This window comes from Neolamprologus brichardi, chromosome 9 (assembly GCF_056152115.1).
Source record: "Neolamprologus brichardi isolate AB-2024 chromosome 9, ASM5615211v1, whole genome shotgun sequence".
In the NCBI taxonomy this organism is placed as follows: Eukaryota; Metazoa; Chordata; class Actinopteri; order Cichliformes; family Cichlidae; genus Neolamprologus; species Neolamprologus brichardi.
Genome location: NC_142112.1, coordinates 31,339,509 through 31,352,146, shown reverse-complemented (window position 1 = coordinate 31,352,146; position 12,638 = coordinate 31,339,509). Strand labels below are relative to the sequence as shown.

General features: G+C 41.6%; 1 protein-coding gene across 3 annotated transcripts in view; it reads left to right on the top strand.

The window, feature by feature from the left end:
- Positions 1-394: 394 nt before the first annotated feature.
- LOC102784371 (enhancer of polycomb homolog 1-like) overlaps positions 395-12,638 on the top strand; it is a 35,445-nt gene continuing 23,201 nt past the window's right edge. Inside the window, exons 1-2 of one of the 3 annotated variants that reach the window (XM_087846302.1) lie at positions 395-829; positions 1,519-1,639. Coding sequence is in view for 2 of the 3 variants with exons in the window: in XM_087846301.1 (XP_087702427.1) it covers positions 5,371-5,523 (153 nt within the window). In the remaining variant the exon portion in view is untranslated. Of the gene's footprint in view, positions 830-1,518; positions 1,640-4,907; positions 5,524-12,638 lie in introns of those variants that run through there. The other 2 variants (XM_087846301.1, XM_035911315.2) reach the window with 2 other exon arrangements.

The following is a 12,638-nucleotide window of genomic DNA, read 5'->3' as shown; positions in this document are numbered from 1 at the left end:
GTTGAAGCAGCACAGAAAATGACTCCATATGCTTCCACTATACTATGCAGCATTCTCTTTGGACGGTGTCTGATCATGAAAAATGTGCAGTGCAGATATCAGAGCATCAGAAAAGGAAGGAAGAAGGAAGCAGGAGCAGCCCTGCCCTGCGACAAAACTAGTGGAGGGGCAGAGGGCGGTGGAGGGAGGTGACCAGCCCAGGAGACAGTTATGTAACAAATACTGCAGCTATGTTGTGAAAAAAATGTATCTGATTATTTGCTGTTCAGTAAGTGGCTCTAATAAGTTTTGCCCTTTGACTCCGTCTGTGTTTAAAAGCCTATTTAAATCCTATTATTTGCACACTACCGTAATAAATTCGCATTAATGCATGACAACATTTTTCCTATTATTATTATTATTGTTACTTATGTTGTTGTTATTCGTGGGTGGGCGGGGTTACTAGTGAGCTCATCCTCCCCGAGTTCTCCACAGGTGATTGGTGGCTTTCACCGTCCAATCACAATCCGCCTGTAAAGTGGTTTGGTGGTCACTTTGGATCGTTTTGGGTTTTTTTTTTTTATCGAAGTAACCTGAGCTAACTAACCAAGTTTTTCGTCAGCGACAGGACATCTCCTCCTTTACCCTTGCTTTGGCTTCCAATGACCTCTCTTTTTGCATCAACGGCATTTGCAGATATATAAAAAGAAACTGAATATCCTTCTTTTTTTCCCTCTGAGGCGTCCTAGAAGGGAGCTAACAAGCATTAGCATTAGGCTAGCATGACAGCCAGAAGAACAACTGCCACCATCACCATCCTCCTCCTCCCCTGTGGGTTTGCTGGCATCGGGTAAGTTGCGAGTCAAGCTCAAGCTTGTTTTCCCCGTGTTGTATCCTTGGGAAGCGAAAGTTGTGGCTTTAAAGTCACTTGCGAGCTCGAATGAAACTGTTGGTGGCTGTCCGCAAACTGTTAGCTGGCTAGTAAATGGCGCAGGGTCAGGGTAACTGGGCTAAGCTAGCGTTAAGCTAGCATCTATATCGCTGTTCTTTGTGCAAGCAGCTGTGTCTGGTCTTGAGAACTGAACGAATTAAAAAGCCCTCGAAAACTCATTTTTTCGGGGTCGAAGCGGTGCCCAATTGCTTGTCATTTGCTAAAACGATACCTTACAGCTTTTTTGCTGTCGTGTCCTGCTCTGTTTACCCATCTGTTCCACCATATATGGCTTACTCGACTGTGTACTCTATTGCAGGAGCAAAACTTGCTCTGTGTGCTTCAAAAAAGTCCAAAGCCAATGGATATGGGAAAATTCATCCGTACAAACGTTTACTTTGCAGCGTTAGTGTATACGTAGATAGCAGATGTAGAAATTGTCGAGGTTTTCTCCATTGTAAACCTGCATGCAGAGTTAAAGTGTCCTATAGAGAAAATAATCTCACAGCAGATGCTGAAATGTCTTCTGGGCTTAGAAATTATATTTGTTTCCAGTAATAATGATGTTTATAAGCACTTCTTCTTTTTTGACTCATTTTGTTTCACAGGCCTCCATTATGGTCCACAGATGTGGGCCTATGTCTCCCAAATGGATGATGATTATTGTGACCGAAATCTTCGCCTGGATCTTGTATTCAACGCCACAAAAATGTTCACCCATCTCTTCAGGTTATTTGCGTTTCTTCTTATTTTCAGTGATTTTGATGAAGACTGTAAGGGGAGGGTAGCTGGTTTCCATGGTTTTCTTCCACTTATCCAATTCAGGGTCGTAGTAGGGCTTGGGCCTATTCCAGTTGTCAATGGGCAAGAGGTGGGGTACAACTCTGGACAGGATGCCAATCTGTCACGGGGCTAACACAAAGAGCCATAGATTCACATTTATGATGAATTTAGACTCACCGCTTAATCTAACATCAATTTTGCTAGTAGCAGGTCTGAGATTTATGGATTGAAGGCCTTGGTGAGGACTGGCAGTGGCCCCAGGTCAGACAGATCCTTGTGTACTAATGAGGGGTGTGAGAACTGGGAAAAGTGGGGAGGAGGGTGAGGCATAAAATAAGAACAAACAGGCTGCAGTGCAGGAATGATCAGGGAAATCAAGGAAATGGAACAAGCCAATGTATCTGTAGAGAGAAACCAGGCATGTACAGGGAAAAGATGCAAATTTAACACAAAAAGGCCCTAGCTGATCTGTGCATTCAACCCCATCTATTGTGCCTCCTCCTAATATCTGTATTAATGCTGTAGTTTTTAATGAAAACTGTAAGCTTCCCATTTTGTATTCCTCAATATTGTGCCTATTCATTATAGTATATGTAGGGGCTCTGTGGTGTAGAGGTTTTACAGAGTTGGTTAACAGCCTTATCTTTAGCTTTATAAAGTGAAGAAATCGAAATCACTCCAAACACAAGCCTCTCAGATGCTTCTGTCAATATCGGATTGGCAAAGCTCTGCTTTCCAGCATCCTGAGCAGATCTTATCTATTAGCTTAGTTTACTGATGGGTCAGTAAGGCAGCGAAGGATCAGGCTGCTTGCTTTATACAGAACGGTGAATGCATCATGCACAGGATAGAAAAGAAAACATTGTATAGTTTGGAGCTTGTCTAAGTAAGAGTTCATATTCAGTTTCTGTATTGAGTCTTCGTGTATAATAGTGCATGTTTGCATGCCGAGAAATCATCTTGGAGCAGTAATATTACAAGTAAAAAGTGCTGTGTTCATAAAGCCAGAAATATCCTTATTCAGGCTGCCTACTTTCTTGATCAACTATAAAAATGGAAAACAAGAATTCACGCAGCTAATGGCTTAAAGGTCAAGAATGAAGAAGCTACTGCATTTAATTATTGTTCCATTAAATGAAACGGACCAGCAAATGTGCTGTGATAAACATTTGCTGAAATGAACAAGTTTGGAAGTTGGTGGCTTCCCTGATTTCTTTCAGCTCTCTGCAGTGAGAAAATGTGACGCTGATAATGATGCACCAATGAAAGTGAGAAATGTGTCATCTAACATTTGGTCAGATGTAAACTACATCTCAGAAGGACCAGTCAGGGTGGTAGGTTTACTTTTCTGCAGCATTTCCTGTACTGGCAACCACCAATGAGAAGATGAAGCTTCGCCGAGATGAAACTACAGCAAATTGACACTTAACAAATTAAAGCATTATATGCACCAGTGTATTTTTGTTTCTGTTGCCAAAAAAGGCATGAAACATTGTTGTGGTTAAAACGGCATGTATGTACCGATTAGAAAGAGTTATTGCTCTGGGGTACTTCTTATTCTTACTGGCCAGGCACCAAAAAGATGATGCACATTGTCAAATATGAAATACACAGTAAAAGTCACTTAGTAAAGTAATACACTTGAAAAATGACATAAATAAGGGCGCTTCCTGGATTCAGATGTGTTTTTTTTTTTATATTGGGATGTAATCACTTTGTTAGATATACCTTTTCATTAGTGGTAACTCAATGCATTTAGGCATGTAAACATGGCCAACACAACCTACTGAAGTTCAAACTGAGCATCAGAAAGGGGAAAGAAAGATGGTTTAAGTAGCTTAAAACCTGGGATGTTGGTGCCAGATGGCCTGGTCTGAGTAGTTCAGAAACTGCTGATGTACTGGGATTTTTTCACACACAACCATCTCTAGGGTTTCAGAAAATGTTCACAAAAGAGAAAATATCCAGGGAGCAGCAGTGCGTTTTGTGACAGTACCGTGTTGATGCCAGAGGTCTGAGGAGAATGGCCACACTGCTTTAAGCTAATGGGCAAGGTAAAAGTAACTCAAATACCCAGTGGTTACACAGAGCATCTGAATGAACAACACGGTGAACCTTAAAGCAGATGATCCACAGCTCAGAAGGCTACACTGAGTGTAACTGAGCCCGCAGTTTGCAAGTACTCACCATAATTGGACAGTAGAAGTTTGGAAAAATGTTGCCAGGTTTGAGTCTTCATTTTCTGTTGTGACATTTGGAAGGGTCACAAGTTGTTGTAAACGACATGAAAGTGTGGATCCATACTGCTTTTTATTAATGGATCAGGATGATGTTGTGTGGGATATTTTCTTTGGGCCCCTGAGTAGTAACTGAACTAACCTGGTACTGACCATATTTATCCCATAATGACCAGTGTGCCCATCTTGTGGTGGTCATGAAACTGAAATCATCTAAATCATACTTTTCATGAACATGATAGTGAGTTCACTGTACTTCAATGGCCACTACAGTCATTAGATCAATAGTTTATAATAATATATCAAAGATACTGTCATTTTTATATATATATGGCCATTAACTTCTTTACAGTAAGTGTATTTTATATTCAGTTTCCAGGGTGCACTGCTCTTCGTTTTTGTTTGTTTAGAGAGAACACTACATACAACAACACAAATAAAGCCAGAATACATATTTGTTTATTGCTCAACCTAAACCAGTTTTGTTCCTGTTGCGGTCACCTTCTAGAGCATTTTATATATTCTGTAGTATTTGGGCGTAACGTTGCGGCTGTGATGACGACACATTGGACTACTTCCTGGCTCTGACCATGTAAATACGTTTTATGCATTCGCATGAACACAAGCCAGTCCAATTATAATTAAAAGTGTAGTGTTTGCACCACAGGGTGGCGATATTTGCAAAACAATTCACTAATTGATACAGCGTGTTCTGGTTGTTCATAATAATTTTAACACACGATACAAGTTTGAAGAATTGCGTCCTTGCTGTGTTAGAAAACACCCGTGAAACCTCTGAGTTTGGGTGGTGTGTCAGTCTTTAATACGATCTGTCTATATGTGGCGGCATAATGAATGCGTTATGTCCTTTTTACATTTTAAAAAAATGTCTATATATACTTTTTTTTTTTTTTTTTTTGACGATGAAAAATATATGTATTTTCATACGTCAGCATCAGCCTGTCGTATAACAGCATGAGAACATCCCGAGCCTAGGAAGTTCACATCCCATCATCAGCATCCAGCGTTTTTGCCCCCGCTGTCGATTCAGCCCCTCCTTCCTCCCTTTTCTCGTACCCCAAGGGTCTCGCGAGCGCGCACGCGTGCGAAACTGCGTGGGAATGGCTGTTTGTATGATCGAGGGGGTTGGGCCGCTTGGAGCGAGCGGTGAGCTGCATGAGTTTGTAATGTCCGCCATGTTGGCAATGGCGTATTGAACCAGGGAGGAACAGCGGTGCCTACGAGAGAAAGAGACCGACAGAGAGCGATCGAGACCCGGGCCTGCCCGGCTCTGTTCGCGCTGCTACGGACCCAAGCCCGCCCTCAATCGACCGGCTGACTCTCAGAGACCGTCACAGATTCATCCATGAGAACTCGAGGCAGACCTGCTGTTATTCCTAGCAGATCGAATAGATTTATGCTGCATCTTTTATTATAAAAATGAGTAAATTGTCGTTTCGGGCACGGGCACTGGATGCTAGTAAGCCCCTGCCCGTCTTCCGCTGCGAGGATTTGCCGGACCTGCACGAATATGCCTCAATCAACCGGGCAGTACCGCAGATGCCAACGGGGATGGAAAAAGAGGAGGAATCGGTATGTTATTTTATTGCTGCCCGACTGGCGGTGGATCTTTGGCGGCATTTTCATAGCGCGAGGCGCAGCTATGTTGCCTGCGCAAGCTTGTGCAAAATGGCCGCCATATTTTCTCTTTCGTGCGCACGATGGAGCTCGATGAAAACTGAATTTTACTAACCCGTTTCACCACGAGTGGCTGTGTAAGGTTGCAATATTGTGATATTTTATTGGTAAGCCGTGTTGTGTCCGTTTATTTTCTTTTAAGCAGTACCTGAATGCACAAAGAAGTCACGTGACCTCTATCTGTTCCACCATTTTGTTGACTTTCTCGTTGGTAAAGGCGAGCGGGATAGGCCTTGGACGTGGTGTACTTTTCGTTACCGAATGCCAGGGGGAGACACTGAGCCTTCAGCCCCGGTTGACAGCTAGGCGCCTCGTGTTGACAGCCACAGCCCTGCCATGTGTGCTGCCTGTTTCGGGGAGAACGCGGAGTTTAAAAAATATGTCCCAGAGCTCTGCTTTATGATGAATAACTGCACACCCCTTTACATATACGTGGTTCAATGCCTGTAAACTGTGTTACGACATGCATGGTGTAGCCATGACGGTGCCATTCATGGGGAAGTTTCATTCGTGTAGTGCAGCACGCGGATGTAGTCTTCATTTCTGGAGCCATATTCCAAGTATCTTATTGGTTAGAAGCGTCGATGGCAAGAAAACGGTGACGATAGAGAAGTTCAGTTATGTTTCTGAAAATTGGGCTTAAATTACTCTTATGAAAGTGTCTTATTGCAACTACTTATTTATTATTTGAATTTCCTTCATAATTGCATGAGTTTGGCCATTAGTCTGATTCTTGTTTTTTAACACTATAGTATATTGTTCTGCTTTTACTCACGTGTTTTGAGATTACACATATTCAAATTATATCCAAATACACAAATTTGCATTTGCCTGTAGACAAATTGGGCTATATGTTTTGACCACAAAGCCTTTCATTTAGAGTTTATACCTGAAATGAAAGCTGTTTTTCTGATTGTAGACAAAGTTTAAGTTGCTCATGCATTACCTGCTCATCTGGTCGGCCCCACTGAATTTTTCTAATTCACTTTTATACACCCCCTGAGATGCCTCAGCAGACACAAACATGATCCACAGATGGGATGTAAAGCAAGCTTTCATACCCTCCTCAACCTGCTGTGCACATACACAGCAGAAATTACATAACAGTGTGACAGAAGAGATAAAGAGGACAGTTTTACTACAAGCCTGTGCGTGGCTTAGCTCCCTGACCCACATCCTGTCCAGGAACAGTGGGGTGTTGTTGCACTGACTAAATACCCAAATGTTGGCTGAGAGTTATGTTGTTCTAACTTACCAGCAGGCACAGTTTGTGAGTGTTTGTTGCGTCACAATGCATATGCATGACTTTGTCTCTTTAATTCAGAATTTTAGCTTGCAAGTGTAACCAGAATCTAAATCAGGTGGAAGTTTTTGTTGTTGTTATAATATAATCAAGGGACTAATTTCATCAGCATTTAAACCTTCAAACCTCTGGCGAGCAATTAACTTCTGACACAGTCTATTTTTGCAATGCAACAGGACATCTTTGCTTGCACCATGTCCTGCATAGTGTAAATAGTTTGTGTGTTCCAGTGGCAGTTACCTTTACACTCACATTGAATTGTTCCATAACGTCTGGGGAAGTTAAAAGGTAAATCTGTAAGCCACATTTTTGACTACAAAATCAAAATGCTTTAGAGATGGACTTTGTCCCTGCGACGCCACAGTTTATGATTCACAATACGTCAGCCAGTAAATCCTCCTGTCCTTAATTATAATTTACAGAATTGCCTCAATGTTTTATTCAGTATGATAAGTCAGCAGGAAATTGTTTACTGATGGAGGGAAAGGGAGTTGAGGCTAGTTTTCCCATCTGTAACAGTAGATGTCCTTATTCACCTAGAGAAGTCGCCCCCTGCTGGCTGTCAGGTATATGCTTTTCAGTCCTGGAAGCTACATCTGTCCTTCACACTGTTTGCAGTCATGATTTCTCTTTGTGTATTTATTAACACACAAAGTATTGAACAGTTTGTTTAATCGGCTAACGGTCTTACTTTGAGTGATTTCTAGAATTTTCACTGATTTCTGGTAGTGTTACTAAAATGTGTGGCACAGTGAAATTGGATGCTTCTGTGCAAACAGGAGAAACATGAAAAGCCAAACAAAACACAGCCACCAAAATGCTCCGTGTGGATCTCCTTCAGAAAAACCAAATGGACAAATATGATGTCTGGTGCACACTACGTCCATAAAGCTACCATATTACAGCTCAACTACAGGGTCATTTGACAAGTATTAGGCAAAATAAACTGTTTACGGCAATATTTTTTCACTATTTTGATGGTCACTGTAGTGGCTATATAAATTTCTTAAAGTTCTCTCTTTCTCTTATATTTAATATAACCACACTACAGACAGACAAGCGCTTGTTTTTATGCGTTGTGGTTAGCAACAACAACGGTAAAACCACCGCGTGTCCGCTTGTTTATTTTCCACATAAACCTTTCACAATAAAGCTCAAGATCCTGTTGAGACTTTTCAAAATAAACTGAATCACGTGAAAGATGCAGATTATTTACGGATGAGAATTAAAAAAGAGCCGCCAGGTGCTAAAAAATAAACCTTACACTCAAACGTTATAACAGGCTTTTCGCTGCAGCACGCCGTGTAAGAAAACGGTGGCCGTTACAACCTATGTCTAAAAATGTATCATTTCATGCATCGGTTAAAACACCCAACTCTAGGTACACGACGCACAGCTGGAAACACTTCACGCAAGTCGAGCTGCAGGAGATTCACAGAATTTACAGAAAATGTTACATTTTTGTGATTTATATCGTTATCGGGACGATAGATGTCTTAATATCGGGATATGAGATTTTGGTCATATCGCGCAGCCCTATGCAGTCGTGACCACTTTAGCTTTAAATTGAAAGGACGTCCCCCTCCCCCATGCTAATCATATAGTACTTATGCACCTGCGTCATGCCGTGTTTTGTGAGGGTTAATATTGAGCGACATTGTTTCTCCACTGAATTTTGAGTGTTGTTCAACATAAATCACTTTTTCTCATCTGTGGAAAACTAGCAGTACTTGTGGATTTTACACAATGTGTGTGCTTGGATTTGCTGAAATGCACCACCCTCACTTCCTCGCCTTCCTCTGGGCACGTTGAGCTGAAAACACCTGCTGGAGGCCACACTTTTGTTGCCATGGCAACTTTTATTGGAGTCGTCTATTTTTTTCTTGGGAACATTTAATGGAGGGAACGCGTGGTGCTGTGAAAAATAGATTTTCATTTGTCTCTCCTCGATCTGCATCTGTGACCGTGACAGAAAGCAGAACTGCCACTGAGTCCCAGAACATTTTGTGTGGGAAGAACAAGAGAATCTGAGGTTCAATATTAGATTGTGTTTTCTCGGGTGAAAAGCCGTTAGAAGCTACTTTGTATCCAGTTGTTTTCACTATTTGTGCCCACTTTTGCACTAGATGTGTCACAAGACCAAAAACGTTGTCTGTACCAAAATAATAAGTCAAATGCATACATCACAAAGCATAGTGTGCTAATACATGATCATGAATCATCATATTCTTATAAAATGAACAGTAAGCCTACTAATTAGCTATTAGAGTAGCTTTGCATGATCCACTGCTCAAAGTAATTCTTTGCAGCCCCTCAGTTTGTCCTTTGCGTAATGCAAACTGTGCAAGCTCCTCTAAATTTAAGCCAGCTTTCTTCTTATTGGCTGCATCTTACAAACAAAAGGATTAACCTGAAGTTGGGAGTGGCCGCTGTGCTCACCCTAAGCCGGTTCCCTAATTTGACCATATGAGAGAGATCTGCTTTCACTGACATCATGCAGAGCCAGAAAAGAAATTGTGTTCAGATAAGTGTGGAGCCTGAGCATCAGGCCTTGTATGATACTGGTAAATATGCTAAACCCATCATTTGAACCTTCAGCTTTTTGTAATATGCTCATTTCATCATTGTAACTTGATTGTACAAAGCAGGACATAAGAAAAAGCATAAAATTTAATTTACTTAAAGTCCCAGTTTCTTATTTTTACTTTTTTTGGAAGCAAGACCATAGGGACAAGTCATTTTCAGCATCCAAAAACTGTCGAAAGTTCAAACAGCATAATGGCACATCACCTTGAAAGTTTGGCTAACACAGGCTTTTGCTGTGGGTCCCGTAATAACCTGGTTCACTTGTTCTCATGTGCCATTCACAAAATCCTTTTATCCGACACTCGCTCAACTCCTCTGCAGAGGAAATCCCAGGCTGTGAACCATGCTTGTGAGGATCACAGCTGTGAAAGATCAGGATATCTTTAGGTCAGAGAAGGCTCAGGGCTGCCTGCTGCAACTTGCCGAAGCAATATCCTTTATAGAAGCTCGCAAAGGCAGGTCTGGGCCAGGCTCAGGTTTAATTGGCACCTTACGTGCACGCTTTATGCAGGTTCCTTATCTCACAAAGCTCCTGGGTTCATCAGCATGTCAAACGGTAGGGTTCAGTGAGGGCAGTTTCTTTGTGGCGGTTTTATGAGCAAACGCATCCTTCACTGTGCCAGTTAAACATTGGATCATGTAGTTTACATAAGCTCATGTCATGTCAGTAGACAACGCTTTGATAAGCAGTACTCTCTAAGCTGTAACAGTTGCTGAGTAACAGTGCAGACAACAGTTAAGTACATTTTGTAAGAAATGTATTTCAGTTGAATACTAGTTTGGAGTGGTTTGATTTCTTGCATCATTGTGCTTCACTTTTTGCTTGTAATTATCAATACAGGCTGGTGTTTCAAAGACTTAAACTATGCTTTTAATTTAGATATGAGAAGTTTGATCTAAAATGTGCGTGCAAAGCTTAACTTTTAACGTTTTACGTCGCTGAGCTCAGAACCACAGCTTCTGCAGTTTGGGTTTAACCCAGGAAGGACTTTTTAAATGTACAATGACACAGAGCTGTTGGCTAATTTGCAGGAAGTTGTGTGTTTGTGGGCAGTGAACATGGCTGTGTGAAATTTTTAATAAGTGTGCCTGCCCAGCCTGCTCACACTCGCAGTCGCAGCCAAATCTGGTGCTTTGTTTTTGTCCTGACCCTTCAATTTGTGTAACCGTGCCAAATTCAGTCTTGGTTGAGAGTGCTATTCAAGCTTTAGATTGTGATTAAGTTAGTGCTTGGTAAAAAGTTGCGTATTTCTCTCTTGTGCTCTTTTAGAGCCTGCGGCAAGCAGGAAATGCTGGGATTTAGGATGTTGTGGATGATGTCTAAAATCCTTAGTGGTGAACACTTTCACAGTTGACACAATAAGATGTTTTTCTTGGCGTAGACGGTGCTTGATGGGTTTACAAGGGGCAGATGGTTCAGCTCTGGGCACATGCTGTGTCCTTTGATGCCAGTTCACAGCTCTGATATGGTTCCCCTGTTACTCCATGCAGAGCTCCTCGTGGCTTTGAATTATATTTAAGGCAGTTCAGACACCCATGCAAGTGTGGAAGTGTATAAAACTGAGTCGTTGTCAGGGAATGCTTGTTTGTGGTCATATTTGCCAGGCGCAGTTGGTATCTCTTAACATTGACCCACATTTTAGAATCTAGCCAATAAACTGTCGTTGAGGAAATGTGTGTGAAGTGTAAAATGAGTAGGAGCTCTGTTAAAATACTTGTTAGAGCAAGACGGATCTTGAGTTGGTTTGACTTGATTGGCCGTCTGTTGCATCCACCACAAATAAAAGGCCTACAGATATTGTGCGCTACAGAGTGAGCGTGCAGTGCTAGTAAGTTGCAGTGTCTTTGATGCAGATCTTAATGCCAGTGCATCAGCGAGAGCTTTGCTTAGACTTCTGTCATTTAGTAATAACACTGATTCTGAACTCCGAGGAGCTAGGGCTGTTCGATATAACGATATATATATCGGATGACGATATAAAAACGTCTATCGTTTCATTTTACGCTATCGTTTGTTTCGTGGTGTCGCAAAATAAACAGTTTACGGCAATATTTTTTCATCGTTTTGATGGTCACTGTACTGGCTATATTAATTTCTCTCTTTCTCTTATATTTAATATAACCACACTACGGACGGACAAGCGCCTGTTTTTATGCGTTGTGGTTAGCAACAACGACGGTAACAGCATCGCGTGTCCGCTTGTTTATTTTCCACATAAACCTTTCGCAATAAAGCTCAAGATCCTGTTGAGACTTTTCAAAATAAACTGAATCACGTGAAAGAGCAGATTATTTACGCAGCACGCCGTGTAATAAATACTCACAAAGAAAACGGCGGCCGTTACAACTTATGTCTAAAAGTGTATCGTTTCATGCATCGGTCAAAACACTCGACTCCAGCTACATGACGCGCAGCTGGAAGTCGAGCTGCCCGAGATTCACAGAATTTACAGAAAATGTTACATTCTTGTGATTTATATCGTTATCGGGACGATAGAATTCTTATATCGGGAAATGAGATTTTGGTCATATCGCACAGCCCTACGAGGAGCAGTATGCTGTTTGGAAAATTAAGACACTGTTTTATACAGGGGGGAAAAAGATTCATGTTTTTGTGGGATTCTTCCAAACAACACATATTTCAGGTAACTATCAGTTGTGTAATATGAAAACATTTTGTACTTGCTGAGTTCAAGAGTCAAACCGTCTGAGTCATTTGCCCACGTTTATGCTTCTGCTGCCAAGTTGGAGTACCAGATTTGCAGCTGAAGAAACTTTGCAGGTATTTTAATACGATCCACTGGCTCAACATAGGCAACAGAATATCTGTAAACTTTTTTTTCTCTCTCTCCATTTGTTTCACCTGAGAGGTGCAGTAAATAATAATGAGTCATTGTTGTGAGTGATAGTGGGGTTACCTGAGCGGTGCTCAATAGGTGTTTGCCACAAAGCACATGCTACAAAGTCCAACTCGGCTGACTGTGAAGCTCACCTTTCCCAACTCATTGACATGGCAGTGCACTTGCTGATACTCCTACGCTGTTCTCCTGCTGATGACTCATTTCTCTGAGACATCATTACTGTGTTGGCATACATTATATAGACATAACAAACTATGATA